This window comes from Glycine max, chromosome 8 (assembly GCF_000004515.6).
Source record: "Glycine max cultivar Williams 82 chromosome 8, Glycine_max_v4.0, whole genome shotgun sequence".
Taxonomy (NCBI): domain Eukaryota; kingdom Viridiplantae; phylum Streptophyta; class Magnoliopsida; order Fabales; family Fabaceae; genus Glycine; species Glycine max.
Genome location: NC_038244.2, coordinates 12314449 through 12333725, shown reverse-complemented (window position 1 = coordinate 12333725; position 19277 = coordinate 12314449). Strand labels below are relative to the sequence as shown.

General features: G+C 31.3%; 2 protein-coding genes across 2 annotated transcripts; both read left to right on the top strand.

Moving 5' to 3' along the window:
• Positions 1-1474: 1474 nt before the first annotated feature.
• LOC100305767 (uncharacterized) lies at positions 1475-2186 on the top strand. The gene has a single exon (XM_003531409.5). The coding sequence runs from the start codon at positions 1596-1598 to the stop codon at positions 1848-1850; it is 255 nt and encodes an 84-aa protein (XP_003531457.1). The 5' UTR covers positions 1475-1595; the 3' UTR covers positions 1851-2186.
• Positions 2187-16100: 13914 nt separating this feature from the next.
• LOC102669370 (VQ motif-containing protein 17) lies at positions 16101-16853 on the top strand. The gene has a single exon (XM_014779007.3). The coding sequence runs from the start codon at positions 16247-16249 to the stop codon at positions 16670-16672; it is 426 nt and encodes a 141-aa protein (XP_014634493.1). The 5' UTR covers positions 16101-16246; the 3' UTR covers positions 16673-16853.
• The last annotated feature ends 2424 nt before the right edge of the window (positions 16854-19277 follow it).

The following is a 19277-nucleotide window of genomic DNA, read 5'->3' as shown; positions in this document are numbered from 1 at the left end:
GCACCCAGTTCATTCAAGTTGATCCGCATATGCAATAAGTTGATTCGCATAGGTTTTAGTTGATCCGCAGTTGATATAGATAATCTGCAAGCTTCTTACGGATCAAATTGATCCGCAAGCTTCTTACTGGTCAAGTTGATCTGCAAGTTGATTTTTAAAACTTACGGATCAACTTGATCCGTAAGAGACTTACGGATCAACTTGATCCATAAGTCTTAAAAATTAACTTGCGGATCAACTTGATCCGTAAAGGAAGAAAGATGACAGGAGTACGTAATTTGGTCATTTTCAAAGAATACTGAATGCTACAGCAATAATGCTGGGTGCACCTAATAACACTCATTGCATTTTCTGAACTACCTTTGGGCCATGATGTCCCACATGTATCATAAATCCCAAGAAGCATTTGAATCACCCAAAACGGTTCATTAAGGGGTATCTTTAAAGGGATGCCAACTTCATCGTAAGACACGTATAAGTTTTATGTATGTTGTTTGAATTGAAAAGCAATCAGGTGGCACCCGTGTGGTGCAAGTCAAGTTACATCCCTTCAATCAAATATTCAATACTTCGCGGCAAACATTTGCTCTTGATCTATACTTCATGCATCGTCATGGCAAACATTTGCTCATGTTTAATTTGACGCTATTATTTTGTCAACAGTCTATCAATTCACATTTTTTTCTTAAAAAATACATTTTTTTCATGTAACGTTGATGCAATTTTTACACTTATTTGCATTTATCTTTAATGATTAAAAAAGGGGAGGGAGAAAGACAAGTGTACAAATAAGTGACTACTGAACGCGTGCATAGTGTTGTTAGGTAGTTTCAACTTGACAAATAATATAAGTTAAAGTTTTGAGTATAGAACTGTCTTAAAGTTTTGGAATGAGAGTTTGAGGTCCATAGTTTACGATATTTGAGCAAATAGAAGAAAAAAAATTAAATGAAAGAATAACATCACACCATGTCCCACAAGGGCACGGGTTAAAATATCTCTGTTGTCATCGGATGGCTAAGCAAGGTAACGACGAGTTTCGTTTGCTTATAAGACAAACCAATTAAATAACTATTAGCATAGCAACGAGACTATAGTAGATAGACCCGATGAATCAGCACCTTCCATTGAGAGGCCACAAATTGACCAAATTTATTTTTCTTCACGAAATGTCTGCCCAACATAACTTATCCTAATGGGTCATCATCAAAAACCAATTCTCCTCTTTCATTGGCTTACCCTTTGATATAATATTGGTACTTTAATGGACCAATACACTCTTCACGCGTATTCACACACGTTAATCTCTGGATAACAGCGAAATTTCCACCTCAACTCCTACGTTTTCAACGTGAAACACTAGGTCAAAAATCCAAATCGCATGCTATTCTATATACTTTACTTTTCCAATGACTGGTCCTACATATCCTTTCACGCGTTAAAAACTATAAAAAGGACGTGTGCATGCCACTTTTCTCTTCACAATTCATTCATCAATCCATTGTTCACTTTCAAATCAACTCAAGAGATTCAACCAAGAAATATAGAAGCTAGGGTTTTGTTACATTTGTGTTAGCACGCAATACTTTGCAAATATGGAGAGCAGCTTAGGAGACATGTTGGTTAAGGTTGTGGTGTTCATTCTAGTTCAAGCCTTGGTTTACCTTATCCTCTCCAATTCATCAAACGTGTTCAACAAGAACATGAAGAAATCTAACAGCTTCAGGCCGGCACGTTCGGTGAGCATTCGCCGGATGCTCGCTTTGATCTCTGATTTTCCTCCAGAAGAAGAACCCTCTCCTTCACCGAAGGGTGCTAAAACAACATCACTTCATCAAAGTGATCAATAATTGTAAGGATTTAATTAAATTGTGGCTGCAATTACAAATTGGAGACAATTTCAGCTTATCGGGTGGCCATATTAAGGCTCAGAAACCTCCAAATGTTGCGGCTGCTGTGGTGGTTACAAACTGCAATTTAGACTAGACCCATGCCAAGTAGAATGTAATTAAATTATTTCTCTCTCTGTTTCCTTGTGTAGAGGCTATGGTATTGCAAAATTTGTTAAAAGAGTCCAAAATTATTGGTATGTAGGTATTGAATTCTTTTGTTCATTTATTCTTTTATGATGAATATTGTAATATATTTATGAGTGGAATATTAATGTTGACATTAATTTACTTTTACCTCTGCTTTTAATTAGTTAAGAACTCAATGATTGTGGTACATGCTTGCTTGTTAGAATATGTAATTGCAATGTTGCAGGTAAAAAAGATGTACGTCCTCGGTCTCGATTACAAAACCTTTTTTACTTTTTTTCTCAAATATAAATAAATTTTATTTATTTATGTCTTATTTAATGAGATTTTCTTTAAAATATCTTTTATTTAATAAGGTTAAGAATTTTTTATGTTTCCTATCAAATTTTAATATATGATAATTTAAGAAAAATATTTATTTTTTAATTAAAATGACACAATTTAATAAAATTAACTAATTAATCTTTTTAATAAGTGTAAAATATGTTTCTTTTTACTTATAACCGAGACTACAGGAAGGAGTCTCTAACTTCTTTTGTATGTTCCATTTGTATTTAATTATAAGACTCTCTTAATTAATTCACATTCTTTAAGAAAAATAATTAATTTAATTAATTATGTTAATTATTTCTACTATTATTTCAAAATTATTTTTTTATTATTTTCTTATTCACCTAATTGCTTCTCATTAATGTTTGAAGACAAAATAATTAAGTAATAATTTGTAGAGAAAAACATAATTAATGCATCTACAATTTAAAAAATAATCTTACAAAAAAGAATAAATAAATTTTCTTATAATTAGAATCAAAATTTTATCAGAAAATCATAATTATAACATTGTGTGCTTCGGTCCCAAACTAGATGCAAAGTAAGATTTTAATTATTGGAAACTTTTGATGTATATACATTTGAGAGCTCATAATATTTGGAGTTTTTTTAATCAGGATTAGCAAAAAGAGATCATGATACTCCTAGGAGGAGATACAGTTGGCCTTGTTACAAATTCACCAAGGAGTTGACTATTCAATTTTTGGTAAAATTGCAAAAGCCAAAATTGTCAAAGAAGCGTGTGATATTTTGAAGATGTCTTACAAATGAGTGGAGAAATCCTAGAAATCCAAGCTGCAATATCTGTAAAGGAAACACAAAAGGTACAAAATGTCTAATTTTGAATCTCTGAAACAATATTTTTCATGTGTTACAGGTCTTGTAACGAGATGAGGTGTATGGAGAAGACATCCCAAACAACAAGGTGGTGGACAAAATTTTACGCACTATACCGAAAAAGTTTGATCATGTGGTAACTATAATAATTGAATCCCATGACACAAATGTCATGTATGGTAGCAGAGTTGAAGAATCAAAAGTCGTGCAAAAGATAGAGGTCAAGAAAATTTCAACAATTGAGGAAGAGAAAACTACAAAGGCAGTGGTCGTGGAAATTACAAAGGAAGAGGATGGGGAAATTTCAACCAAGGAAGAAACAACAATTTCAGGTCATTTGGCCAAGGAAGAGGTGAAAATACTTTTGGTGTCCCTAATCAGGAAGGGATAGAGGTAACTACCCAGACCAGATGAATTTTAATTGCTTCTACAGTGGAAAGTTCTGCACAAAAAGTTGTAGAGTATAGATTCAAACAATAGACAAATGTTGTAGAAATTCAAATTACAGGTGAGAATTCTAATAACCAACAATAGACAAATGTTGTGAGAAATTCAAAAAGTTTTTGGCAAGCAATTCATGTTCTGGGGATGAAAATATTTGAGATAGGAAGATGAGTTATCTTTTGCTTTAGATGAAATTTTATGTCTAATGTTTTTCTATGCTCCTGGTTTTCATCACAATTTATTGAATGAGACAACCGTGAGAGAAAGGATACATTCATCATGGCTTTTGCATGTTGATAGACAGAAATGGAAGAATTCATAGGTAAAGACGACTCCCTACCACCCATTCCCTTTAAAAATTCATCATGAAAAACTTTCTCGTTTGAGTTCTATAATTCCAAATGATGATGGCATATGTGCTTTGAACACTTTCATTTTTTTGGTTAAATTATTTGTCAAGAAGATAATTCGTTTCTGGTTTGCCTTGTGAATGTTTCTAATGGCGTCTGTGACACATGTAAGATTGGAAAGAAGCACAGAATCTTTTTCAATTGGAAAGTCTTGGAGAGTGAAAAAGTTGTTAGAGATAGTTCATTCATATCTATGCATGGTTGAGATACCAACAATAATGGTAGCAACTATTCTGATTTTAGCATAAAGACATGGGTTTATTTTCAGAAGTAGAAATCAAAAGTCTGTAATGTTTTCAAGATGTTCAAGGCTTTTGTAGGAAAGTAGAGTGCATACAGAATCAAAGCACTTAGAATAGATGGAGGCCAAGAATACCTCACATGTACAAATTTCTTGGAACAACATGGAATTCCAAATACACGCCTCTCGTGAATTGTGAAAAACTGGATGTAATTTTAGTGATAAAGATAAATTAATATAAAATTCTTCTTATCTATATGTTTATCTCTCTTTTCGTATTAATTGACTAAGGGTTTGAATTTCTTGATTCTTGAAATTTCTTTTTTTTTACAAAATCAGTTGGATATGGTTTGGCTGAGGCTGCTTGTGAAAATCTTATTGTTGGTTTGTAAACTTTATCATACGATCCTTTTGTTTATTAAAAAGGATTATGGAAATTTTAAAAATGATTATGAAAATTTTAAAAATCACAACTCAATCTTTTTCTTATAATATTTATCTTCATGGTAATTGTATTAATTAATATTAATCTTGTAGAAAGAGGCTCTTAATGTGGGATTTATAGGTCAACTATGTTGAATTTGATGATATTGAACAAACACATTGACTTAATTCATAATCATAGCATACGCCCCGAATCTTTTAGGGAGAGGTTTACAGCACAACACACTCAATTTTCCTCTTATCATTGTTGCTACGGATACATTCTGTAGTCTAAAAGAAAATTTTAGAAGAGTATAAGATTAGTGCCAAAATAGCATATCTCAACTAAATTGATTTTTTGTGGGATTGGTATAGTACCTTGATTTTTTTGGGATATATTGGTATGATATCCTACCGTACATCCTTAACTCTATGATGTGTACTATATATGGTATGTTCTTCCTTTGCCTTAAAAAACTCTAAACATTGCGAACTGGTTTAATTAATTAAACTGTGGTTATGTATGATGATTTCATTTGTTTTATTTTATTATAATTTTTGTGAAAGGGTAATTCGCTCAAGTATGGTCATAAATTAACCCTTTGGCTTGAGAACTTTTTCAACAAAAGTTCTCTCAATAATTACCTTATCCAAAATTTGGAAGTGTTGCCATCCAAGATATTTTGATCAAGAAGTTAGTTAGTGGAATGAACAAGGTTGGAATCATAGCCAAATGAGGTTGGTTAATATTTCGGATAAATAATTAGATATGGGTGTTGGATAGATAATTCGGCCAATCAATTTAAAAATTCAAAAAATTGATTAAATATCTTGAGACAGTTCCGCAAAATGAGAGACGATAAAGCAGTTAGTTAAAAAAAAAAACATGAGTGTAAATGAAGCTCATGATCTAAAAGCAGTTCCTAAAAAATAGGAACGTGGAGTATGCATTGATCTCTTAGCTTAGTCCAAACAAGCATAAAGTACAGTTGAGGACAGGTCAACAGTGGCCAAACGTACTAAAAACATGATCTAGTATGGTTAGTTTAGATTTTATAGTATAAAGTAGATAATATCTGTGCTAAGCAGGCATAAATTCAGTAACTTGTTACATAAGTTCTAGAAGCAGATTTTTTCTCTTGAAAATCAAATTGTTTGATTCAAACATTTAAACTTTAGAATTGTGTTGGAGTTATGTTAGTCGAATTCTGTTTGCCTAAGTTTCAATAATTCACACGACAACATCCAGCTATGATTGTTATATTTGAATATTTCATATTGATACGTACAAAACATGAAAAGATCTATAAAATTTTTTTTTAAAAAAAAGACATGAAAAGATGATTAAGTCTGAACTAATATCTGTACAAAAAAACTCTAAACTAATATGAAATAGACGATGATTATTCCATTTTGAACCACACTTTGCACAGACACCAACACGTTTATTTAATTATTGAAATTACGAAAATTCATTTTAATCTTAATTTAAATTAGTACCTAAAAACCCATAAAAAATTAGTACAAAAATTACAACAATAAAAAATAAAATGATTAATGTTTTGTAATTTTAGGAATTAAAATAACTTATCAATGATTTATTTAAAAATATATTAAAAATCAACTTTTTTTTTTTTATAAAAAAATGTAGTTTAATATAAAATTTAATCAATTAAATTAATTAAACCATGACTCTAATATCTTCACACGGTTCAATTTCTGATTCAATTTTTTAAATATTGATTGAACATAAAGCCTGAAGAATCTTCAAATATAAAACCCCCAATAGGAGGGTTTTTTTTTTTCTTTTTAAATACGGAACTAGGACAAAAAAACCCCTCAAATTAAAAATCACAATTTATGGGTATAAACTATAAACATGTTAAATCACCATCAAACATACAATGTCCAGTGCCTTCCAAGTGCAAATTGTAAGCATCATCAAGTTGTTAGGTGCTCAAATCAATTTGAGCATTGTTCTACACTATATTTGAAAGCAAAACTGCAACAACCTACACAGATGAATTCGTATACAAGAAGAGATCTGCGCATCAATGTAATAATAATGATAATAATAATAATAATAATAATAAAAAAACTAATAATAGTGCTCGGCAATTAGCTAGCCCAAGCAGGATAATTAAAAAATTAAAAAGTCATAATCTATCACTTTTAAATTTGATTTGTCTAAGCACTCCTTTTGAAGTTATCTGATTAGTTGAATCCGATATTGTTTGAGAGAAAATATAACTAAAAATAAAGTGGTTTAGACAACGCAATCAACAAGCATTGTGCATTTTTCAAACACTCCTTAAGACAACTTGTTACATACTTTCTGAAAATACTACAAGTCGCAGACTTTATTACTAGAAAGATTTTGATCTTGTTTATGAAAAGTCTTGATAGTTAGAATGGTTAAATAATATATGTTAAAAATGCCTCACATTAAATAAAATATTTCTTTTATAAAATTAATCGTCTTAAGTTGTGAGATTGGATTAAACTTAATCCATTTATATTTATAGTATAATAAAAAAATATTATTTAGATTAATAAAAACTCAACATTTGTTATTGTGTTTGGTTCATTGCTAAAAAAATCATGGTAACACACATGTAAAATCATGGTGAGTTCATCATAAAAACAACTATATTTATTACTTTTATAAATTAATTCATTACATTTTTAGCAAAAGATTAATAAAAGAAAAATCAATTTACACAATTATAAATTTGCATAATTAAAATTAAAGAACCAAAATTACATTTAATCCTAAAATAAAAGTCTAGTCAAGTATTATTATACCATATACTATATAAATTTTACATTCACGTTAGAATGTGGGTTTGACTTAAGAAAGAAAGGCAGAGTTTTAATGTAAATGGAAAAATAAAATAAATAAACAAACCACCGCCATTTAACCTTTTAATAACAGGCCTATGTATCGTAACATTATTGGTTTGTTTCCCCCAATCGAAAATGAAGCACGCAAGCCTTTTACACCACACTATTAACCCATAAATTAAAGTTCAACGGAGGAGAAAGACACAATACTAGAATTTTGTCTTACCTGTGGAATTTCCAGCAATTTTTGCTTAAAACTTCACATAAAACAAGTTTTCATGCGATTATTTTCCGTAGGTAAATCATTCATAAGTTGATTTTGTCACAACCTTATTTTCCACCATGATACTGGAACCCACAACAACCTTGAGTCTTTCGCTTTCCCACTAGAAAATTTTAGTAACTAGAGAGGATTATTTTATTTAAATAAAGTGCATATATAGCACATCGATAACATTGTTTCTCAAAATAATGCTATTAGATAAACATATTTATGCGGGCTAAATTCTGCTTTTATTCTTTTATCTAATTTATACCTTGAGTGTTTCACTTTCTCACTGGTTGTTAAATATATATGTAACCATCGTTTCCATAACCATTTCGTCATAATCCCTTTCTTTAAGTGTCTGTCCCTATTGTGAAGCTTCTTTGGCAGTCATCGTGCCTTTTCTCCGGCATGATCACTAGATCGGAACCGTCATCCTCCGGTGAACCACACATCATTGTCTACCGCCACCAAACACGTTGCCACGCACCACCCTTCTTTGGTTTTTTTTTCCAACACATGCACCATTTTTTCGGCAACACTCTTATTTTTGAAGAAATTTATATTAGTGATTTAACATTTAAATTTAAGTTAATATTATCCTTCCACTAGTGTGAAAGTAATCAATGCCATTAATATTAAAAATAAGATAGCAATAATTTTTAACAAAGTAGCATTTTTAACCTTCACTGTAAATGTTTATTTCATTAAATTTTATAAATAAGACCTTCTTTCACCCTTTTCTCTTTCTCTTGCTCTCTCATACAACAAATACAAGTTACAATCCTCACCTCAAATCAAATTAACCATCTCCCACCACCACCGCCAAACAAAGGAAATCAATCGATTTATCAGTGTCACACTCAGATGTCTGTTTCACTTCTCAGTTTTTAAAGGTTTCTTTTTTCATTCTCTCACAACTCTTTGCATTTTTAATAACATAATCTCTTGATTCTTCAATTTTTCGCCCATTCATTAATTTTTTGCATTTCTTCATAATTACTTTTACTTTCTTAGTGGTTGTTGAATATATGCTACATTCATCTCCATAACCATTTTGTCATAATCCTTTTCTGCAAGTGTTTATCTCTACTAGGAAACATCTTTGGTTGTCGTCGTGGACCCTTTTCTCCAACATGTCCACTAGATTGGAACTGTCATCCTCTGACGAACCACACACCACTTGGCCCAAGGCCTACCGCCTTGCGCCACCCTTCTCAGCTTGACATGCCACCACGTGCCACCTTTCTCTGGTGCATGCACCATTTTTTTTATGAGCCACATATCTTCCACTAAATTTATTTTAGTGATTTAACTTTTAAATTTAAGTTAGTATTATCCTTCCCCTAGTGTGAAAGTAATTAATGTCATTAATAATAAAAATAAGATAGTGATATTTTTTAACAAAGTAACGCTTTTAACCGTCACTGTAATAATTTATTTCATTAAATTTTACTTCACCCTTCTTTCTTTATCTTCCTCTCTCACACAATAAATACACATTACAAGCCTCACTTTAAATTAGACTGTTCATGGGTCTGAGTCAACTGGTGGCCCAACCCAATTATATTGGATTTGATTTTTAAATGTTCAAGTCGAACCCGATTAATCCAATTACATACAAATTGAATAACAGATTCTATTTTTTTAACCCAACCCAACACTCATCTCATATCATATAACTAAATTTATTATTATATATAAATTATCTATTAAATACAAAACACATTAATTTTTAGCTCTCATAGTTTATTAGATTATTAAATTAAATCACCCATATTTTTTTCTTTTTGAGTTGTTTTCAAGTCTTGATTTTGTTTATGTTTTCTCATCTAATATAATACTTTATTTATATATAGAAACAAAAAAATATTGTATTAACATTGAAATCATTAATTTTTTAGTCAAATATTATCATAATTTGATCTATTTTGAGTGTATTTAGTCATTATATACTTACAAAGTTTTAGACAAAAACAAATTATTATTCTAAAAAAGTTTAATTTTTAAAAAATAAAAAAAAAATTTAAATATTGAGACTCAATTAATCCAATTTGTTTATGATCGAGTTGGATTGAGTCAAGTATGTAAAAAATTTACTTAAATCCAACCGAAAAATTTTGATCGGATTAGGTAACGGGTTTAGCCAAACTTGAACCAACCCAACCCCATGAACACCCTTTCCTCAAATCAAATTATCCATCTCCTACCACTGCCCCCAAATGAAGAAAACAATCGATTTGTCAATGTGACACTCACATGTTTCCTTTAGTTCTCAGTTTTCGTAGGTTTTTTTCATTCTCCCACAACTCTTTGCATTTTTAGTAACATCATTTCTTGATTTTTCAATTTTCATCCATTCATTACTTTCTTGCATTTCTTCATAATCACTTTCACTTTCGTGGTGGTTGTTGAATATATGTTATATTCATCTCCATAACCATTTCATGATAATCCTTTTATGCGAGTTCTTGTCCCTACTGCGAAGCATCTTTGGCTATTGTCGTGCCTCCTATTCTCTGGAGCAACAACTATATCGAAACCTCCATCCTCTAATGAACCACTGCCTACTACCATTGAATGCACAACCATGTAAGACTATCAAACTCAAGAGTCTACATAGACTCGTGGAAGCTCCATAGACTCAATTTGTAGACTTGTAAGAGTTTATTTCATATAAAAATAATAACAAAATATCAATAAATAACATACCAATTAAAAAATTTAATAACATAATAAAGAAAAATAGTAAATAATAAATTCCACAATATTTAAATAATTAAGTTCAATAATGCATCACTGCTAGATAATAACTTGCATATGTGATATTAGTGGTATAATATTCCCATCAAGGATTTGATGTCGTTACAGGGGAAGGGTCCTTCATTTCAGGAACAACATACCAAATAGATGTATGTTAGACCCTAAATGCACAGAAAACAATCCAAAATGATTTACGTTTTGGTCTAATTTTTTTAATTTGTTAATTTTGTGGTAAACTCAAGAGTCTACCAAGTTGCACCAAGCCTACCTTGTGTCTACTAATAAGAGAGTTTGCACATGAGTCAACTCGCAGAGAACAAGTGGACTCGTAAAATTGTAAGAGTTGACTAGTTAACTCAAGAATTTGATAATCATGAACTATTTTGGCGGAGACCCACTTATCTTTTAAGAAATTTATTTTAGTGATTTTAACTTTTGAATTCAAGTTAATATTATCCTTCGATTCGTGTGAAAGCAATTAATGTCATTAATAATAAAAATAAGATATTGAAAAATTTTCATAAAAGTAACGTTTTTAACTATCACTATAATAATTTATTTCATTAGTTTATAAATAATACCTTCTTTCACTCTTCTTTCATTCTTTCACTTGCTCTTTCACACAATAAATATTCATTACAAGTCTCACCCCAAATCAAATGATTCATCTCCCACCACCATCACTAAACAAAGAAAGCCAATCAATTTGTCAGTGTCACACTCATCTGCTTGCTTCAATTATCAATTTTTGAAGGTTTTTTCATTCTCTCTCAACTTTTTTATTGTTTTAATAACATCATTTCTTGATTCTTCAATTTTCACCCATCCATTCTTGTTGGATATATGCTACCTTTGTCTCCATAGCCATTTAGTTCTCACTCATCATGCAATTCAATTTTAATTAATTCCATTGCTTGCTTTATTTTACAATGCTTTGGTTGGGTCATTGTGTAGTTATTATTATTGATTTCTTATTTTTGTTTTTAACATGTGAAATGCAAATTTGATTTTGGTACAATTGTTGTTTGAGATTGGTGATTTTTTTTTTTATCTAACTTTGTGTGGATTGAAAGGCTTTGATGTTAAGATAAACTGAGGTGAGTTTTTTTTATGTGAGGATTTTAACAACAACCATTATAATCATTTTGGACCACTTCTAGCATGGACCAATTGATCATGTGATCTACCGCACACCATTATTTATAGACATTAGATGAAACAAGGTACATAGTGTTATCATAAATCCTCCCTCACTAAAGCATTTCCTTTCTCCCCTCCAACTTTTCCTCCTTCCTCACCTAGTCATTGTTGTCGCCACCTCACATCCATCACCATCGCCATTTGTCAATCACTGTTGAACTAGTGCCTCAATAGGCACCATGACCTCAGCGTGAACACCTTGTTCATGTGATGATCGTGACCTCTTTCAAGATTTGTGTCACCCCTTTCGTTGTTCATGATCAAATAAAAAACAATTGAACAAGGTCCAACTCAATTTAGATCTAGGACAACAAACCCGCAAGAAGTCACCTTGATTTGGTGCGAATCTGTTGTCATAGATCTAGTAGATGAGGAACAAAATCCCCTTAATTTGGTGCAAATCTATTATCGGCACCCACTCGTGGTGGTTCTTCAAATCACAAAGTCAGTGCTCCAGTTAATGCAGTTTTACTGTCATGAATTTGGTGCATCTTTGGTGAAGTCAATGACATCATGGATCTATTGTGGTGTTGTGAGTCGTTGATCTGTTTGATAAAGAAAGAGAAAAAGGAAGGGAAGCAAGGGTTGCTAGTAAAGGCATCATGACCAAAAATCACCTCCGACAGCGGTGAGCGATGGTCGGAGAACAAAGGAGAGGGAGATGGACAAAGAGAAATTAAAAATTTGATACTAAGGGTTCACCATATTAGTGTAGGAAAGAGATTAATCTCATGGTAAATATAAGTGGTCCATAATAAACCACATGATCAAGTGGTACATGCTAGAAGTTGTCATCATTTAGTTTTATTAAAATTACCAACAATATAAGCTTCCTGGTCTAGTTTTATAAAACAAGTTTCTCTAATATGGAAACTTGACCTAATTTATTATCTTCCATTCTCGATCATACTTAAAAATATTTTTTTGGTATGTTCCTCGCACGCATGAGAGAGGTGACCTAAACCCCTCAATGAATTGCAGAAAACATAGATGGAAAAGAAGATATAAAAAAAAAAAACTGGATTTTGTAAAATTTGCGAGATAAAAATGTTCAATTCTCACACACATGCTTCAACGAATCATCTTATTTTCCACTATGTGGATAAAAACACATACGGCAATGAAATCTCTCAATCAATTTGATAAATTGATGAATCAAGAAAGTTCCTTTATTCGATCATAAACAACACAAAAAATGGATTTCTCATCCTCTTCTTATTTATTTTTGAGATCCCTGCACAAAGGAAGGGGGATTGATCTGAGAACCCAATTGTATTCTATTCTCTCCTTTTTGTTAGCAACAACAATCATAGATTTTTCTTCACTTACTCCCTTTCATATAAGGGGGACAAAGAGACTCTCATGCACACACTTTGCTTTCCTTTTCTTTTAATTTTTGAAACTTTAAATATTATAATAACAGTTAAAAATTGTCACTATATTAAAATTAATTATTATATAAAACACTAACAATGCTAGTTTCAGATTGACGAAAATGCAATATTGACCCAAATTTTAAAGATAAAATACCAAAATAAATCTTTAAAAGATAAAGATCAAAACAAATTTTAATAATAAAATAAAACATCAAAAATATATTTCATCCTAATTATGAACATTAACTATCTTACAAATTCTTCACAAATCATATCATAATTATCCATTTTTACTTTTCCTGTTTAGAAAATGCTAACCACCTATGGAGACTGGTTAAAGAATCAAAAGTGATTTTTTTTACTATTTATTGAGAAAAGTGTAATAGTATACTATTTTCTTCTGTAATTTTTAATGCAATCTCAACATAAAAAATTTATGTTTAATTCCTTAACCAATATTTTTAGTATATTACTTAGGAGTGCGTATTTTCTTCACTGAAAATTTACTACGGAAATAGGATATACACAGAGAGCTTGACTGTATAAATTTTTTGTACTTTTTCTTTTTCCCCTGAAAATCCTATTATCTCTGCTTCCTCTTGTTTCAGGGAGCTCAATGATTTCATTTTCAAGAGTGAAAAACCTGTTGTTGCATTGTACTTATTAACTGTCACTGACAAAATCCTTAATTAGGACTCACGTGCATGGGCAGGAGGGACCACAACCCGCCCCCACGTGGGGTAGTCTTATCAGACTAGAAAAAAAATCCTTATGCTGCAAGAATATTTACTAATCCATTAGGACACAACACTCTGGTGTGCTTCGCTGATCTTCACAAACCCAACAGATGTGCTATGTAGGCTAATCTTTGCGTACATCTTTTGCACTGATCTCACGAGCTATCACATTCGTGATCTTCACTTTTGTCAGATAAAGATCATAGAGGATGAATCCCCTTTCAATATTATCTTAAAGTTGGAATTTGAGCATAACTTAATTTCATAAAATTAACTTATAAAAGTGAAGATTATCTCATTTATATACATTACTATGATTATATATACCTTTTTCTTGTCATAATCTGATATTATCTTAGAATTTAAATTTGAGTTTAATTCAATTCCTAATACTTTCTCAGAATGTGATGGTAAGAGTTATCCTATTTATATATAATTTTATTTTATTTTGTATTATCTCTAGTCAATTTGATTTTGGATTTTTCTTAATATTTGTGTTCAAGTCCCAATATACTTATCAATTTGAATGAACATAAGAATAAAATTTGGTTTCTTTTTTAGATAATCCCTATGTTAAATTGGTATCTTCATCGACACAGAAATAGAAATGTAGTACATGATGCTTAAATTGCTCATTTAGGCCTTGTTGAAAAATTACCTTAATTGTTGTCACCCATAGTCCCCTTTAGTTGTGGCAAGTAGTCGTGGGCAAACAAGAGTATGTTGAAGTCTCACATTATCGTAGATAGTTGTAGGTTAAAGGGGATGTGTCGAAGTTTCACATTGATTAAAGAAAGTGTTGAGATAAAGTATATAAGTGGGGAACAATCCTCACCTTACAAATCAGTTTTCTAAGGTTGAGTTAAGCTCAAACCCACGTTGTAACATGGTATCAGAGTCTATCTTAGATTCATTGATGGATCATCAATGTTTATTCCGCTCTAGGCGGGTAGCCTTGAGCGTGCAGGAGATATTGGAAAGTCACCTTAATTTTGGTTCACCTTAGTCTACCTTAGTTATGGCGGGTAGTCGTGGACAAAGAGGAATGTGTTGATGTCCCACATTGAGGCAGGTAACCGTTGGCAAAAGAGAGTATGTTGAAGTCTCTCATTCGTTAAAGATAATGTCGAGATAGGATGCATGAGTGAGGAATGAGAAGCAATCCTCACTATATAAGTCGATTTTGCATATGCAGCGGTAAAGTTGTGCCTTGGTGACTTGTTGGTCATGGGTTCGAATCCGGAAACAGTCTCTTTGTATATGCAAGGGTAAGGCTGCGTACAATATCCCTCCCCCATACCTTCGCATAGCGAAGAGCCTCTGAGCAATGGAGTACGCTAGTTTTTAAGTTAGATTCAAACCAATGTTATAACATGATATCAAAGTCTATTCTAGATTCATTGGTAGGTCACTCGTGTTTATCACCCTCTAGACGGGTAGCTTTGAGTGTGAGGGAAATGTTGGAAAGCCATTGTGATCACTCTTAGCTCATCTTAATTGTAGTGGGTAGCTGTGGGCAAAGGAGGGTATGTTGAATTTCTACATTGTAACAGGTAGCCCTGAGTAAAAGGAGACATGTTAAAATTTCCCGTTGACTAAAGTGTCAAAATATAATATATATGAATGAACAACAATCTTCATCTTACAAATTGATTTTATAAAGTTGAGTTAGTATCAAACTCATTATATCAAGACCTAAATGGATAATTCAAAACTCACAATATAGAGAAAGTGCGGTAGGGAACTAATATTGTTGATTGAAAAAATTTTCCTAGTCTTTTCCAAAGGGTAAAATGTATGAACTTTGGCCTAATCTGTGTGAGCTAGATGCGTTTCTCAATGAATATCCTGCCACAGCTAAATTAATAGAAATAGAGACTATACACATCAAGAATAAAGGATATACAGTATTATTAAATTGGTGGTGGCTACAAATTAACAGGCTGCACTCAATTGAATAAATGACAAACTAAGGAATTTGGTCTAATCATTAGTTTGACATGTGGCAAAATAAGATCAAATTGAATGTAACAAGTGGCCAAATGACCTTAGGACATGGCTCTCATATTTCATTGTTATAAATTGTCAATGCAGAGAGACATTAAATATTGAAGAAAAAAATTACATGTATGAGTAGGCGGGACCCATTATGTCTTTCTTGCTTTATTAATTTATTGACTATAAATTTGGTGAGATGTATATCCAATCTTAGTTTCCAAAAGACAGCTTCAAGTAAACATGAGAATCTGCACCTTGTTTTCTTGCAGGATATAGTAGCAGGTAACCATCAGTTTCAATCCACTTTTCTTTCAACATTCAGAATCAACCAAAAAAGAGATGACAAAGCTAGGAATTAACAAAGATTCACATTTGGTCTCAAAAACCAAGCCAAAGATCAGGATAATTCATGTGTATACTCCAGAAATCATCAAAACTGATGCTGCAAATTTCAGAGAGTTGGTTCAAAGGCTCACAGGAAAGCCAAAAGAAGAAGGAACAGGTGGAAGCAAGTCCGAAACTGCACTAACCAAAGAACCAATGGATTCACACCCCAAGAAGGCCATGATCATGCAAGATGAAGAGGAGTTTCTGAGTCTACAAAATGGGACAAGGCTAAAGAATGAACATAAAGAGGAGGAAGTTCAAGATGATGTGTGGAGGTCAAAGTCAAACGAGAAGTTCAGTGGTTTCCTTGATGGGTTCTCAGAATTGGATGGTTTTATGGAAGAGTTAAGTACTTTGCCTGCAGGGAATCAAAATTAAGGCCTGTGTTTTTTATATGCTGTTATGTGTCTATCTTTTCGATATGAACAAATTTATCATGAAAATGAGTCACTGAAGAACTGATGCTTCTCCCAATTGTAGCTAGATTGAGTATTGACAATTACCTTGGTTCCGATACAGTACATGTGTATTGATCTCAATTAGTCCTTTGGATGCTTAAGGATTGTAGTGAGTATTCATTAACATTACATGCCATAATACTTTGTTGTGGGTATAATAGTTGTCTTATTGCATCTCTTTCTCTTGGTAATGATTGCTTTCTTGATCTTTCAGATAGCAATTGTCAAATTTTGCAAAACCAAAATTTTCCTAGTTCAGCTATTCTTTTTCTCTAGGCTATTGGTTTTCCCTTCTTCTAATCATTCCCAGGGGAGCAGAAGGGATATTTGGACTTTTGCAGGCTAAAAATTCACAGATCAATTCACTCCATTTGAAGAAAAAAAATTATAATTCGAGCTTTGACAACATTGGAGTAATCAAATAGGGTCCTTGTCGTGTATACAGTATTAATGTAGACCTGACAGTTGTTATCTTTATGAAGACTTTTCAAGAGTAATGAGCTTCAGAAATAAACAGCATTACACTTTGAAAGTGAAAGAAAGATTATTTAGACAGTAAATTGAATTATGATTGGAGATGAAATTGGAATTGTTGAACAAAATAGATGGCGAAAAAATTATGCTGTTTGTTAGAGAATACAAGATGTAATGCAAGTCGTGAAGCCACCATTTGGAACTCATCATTCAAGACTTTTCAATAGTGGTGAGCTTTAGAAATCAACAGCATTTACGGTTTGAAAGCGTATGAAATATTATTATAAACAGTAAATTCAGTTTTCAAATAGAGCATGCTTAATAGGGATGAAAAGGGATACGGATTAATGAACGCTGAGAAACCTCCATTTAGAACTCCTCATTGGAGACATATCTTCATCACAAATATTGAGATGAGGTTCAATAATTCAAACCTACCATAATAGATGTGAGATCTTTAACACTCGACAACAAATCACTAGGATATTATGTGAGTTATTAATCTAACTCAACTTTATGAAATCAATTTGTAAGATGAGGATTGTCTCTTATTTATATATATTATTTTGGTCTCAACACTAGTCGATGTGATATCTTCATCAAAAGACGTGAAATGTATAGTTTATGCAGAGTGGTAGGATGCATTACATCGTAATTGAATGTATTTTTTTGGTTAAATGTTGTGCATTTTCGTTCATTGGTTCTGATTTTTATATTCATGTGTTTCTCAAACAAAACCTTAAAGTTATTAGAGCACAAGATTAAGAACAAATAATGTTTATCCCATTAAAATATATGATAAGCTTTTGTGTCAATTGGTTATGTTTGAATAAAAATTGGAAACATGTTTTTAGGAATTCTGATGTATATTTTCTGAATTTCAAGGCATAAAATGAAGAAGGCAAAATTTATTGGGCATATTTGAATTAAAGTTTGTAAATTTAAGTTTGGGTAAAGTTAAATTTGCAAAAATATCTTAAGTCTTACATCTCTCAAACTAAGTTTTACACAAAAATTTACTTTCAAACATTCTTTTGAAGAGTAATCAAAACTCATTTTGCTCTCAAAACATACTTTAAGAATCCTCCTATCGGAAATCCAAACACTTGTTTTAGAAGCAAAAGTACATTTGTGTTCTCCAACTGATATCCAAAAATGCATTACATATAGTTTGTGCAATCATTTTTGTATTTTTCTCATTTATTAATAATTTTGAGTAATATTAACAAGGTCGGCCTAAGGGTAAAGCAACTAAAGTCCTTCCTTTAGGCCTTAAAAAAATAGGCCTAAAAAAATATATGAATAATTATAAGTTTACTAATAATTTTGAGTAATATTAACAAGGTCGGCCCAATGTAAAACAACTAAAGTCCTTCCTTTAGGCCTTAAAAAAAATAGGCCTAAAAAATATATGAATAATTATAAGACTCATATTTTCTTATAATACCCATAAAAATATTACAAAAAGAAATATAGTTTTAACTTCCAATAACACTCATATGAATTTGAAAATGCTATAATTTATGTTAAATAAATTTCTACTGAAATGGATATAAAACCTAAATTTCGTGAAAAATGTGTTATTCGTAGAAAAAAAATAATTAGATAAAAATATTGATAATGAAGTTGTAAAATCGCCTAAAGAATATTGTCTTAACCTTGAACGTTCATTAAAACATAATAACCACTCGAATATTGATGGATTAGATTTATTCACCAAACTAAAAATTATAAGAGAAATTATACAAAAAGAAAATAATATACGGATTGACATACTTTATTATATAAAAAAAGAATTGATTCTTTTTCGAATATTTTTATTACTTATAGAATAATGTTAACAATTTCAGTAAGTGTTGCTTCGGTCGAAAGAAGTTTTTCAAAACTAAAATTAATTAAATTTATTTAGGATTAACAATATCTCAAGAAAGATTGAATAACTTATCTTTAATATCGATTGAAAAAGAAATAGTAAAGAAAATCAATTATAATAAATTAATAAATAACTTTGTATCTTTAAAAGTTTGAAAAATAAATTTTCAATAAAAATA

What these genes read in the sequence shown, in the direction of transcription:
- LOC100305767 (XM_003531409.5), top strand. Translation starts at nt 1,596, where the DNA reads ATGGAGAGCAGCTTAGGAGACATGTTGGTTAAGGTTGTGGTGTTCATT.
- LOC102669370 (XM_014779007.3), top strand. Translation starts at nt 16,247, where the DNA reads ATGACAAAGCTAGGAATTAACAAAGATTCACATTTGGTCTCAAAAACC.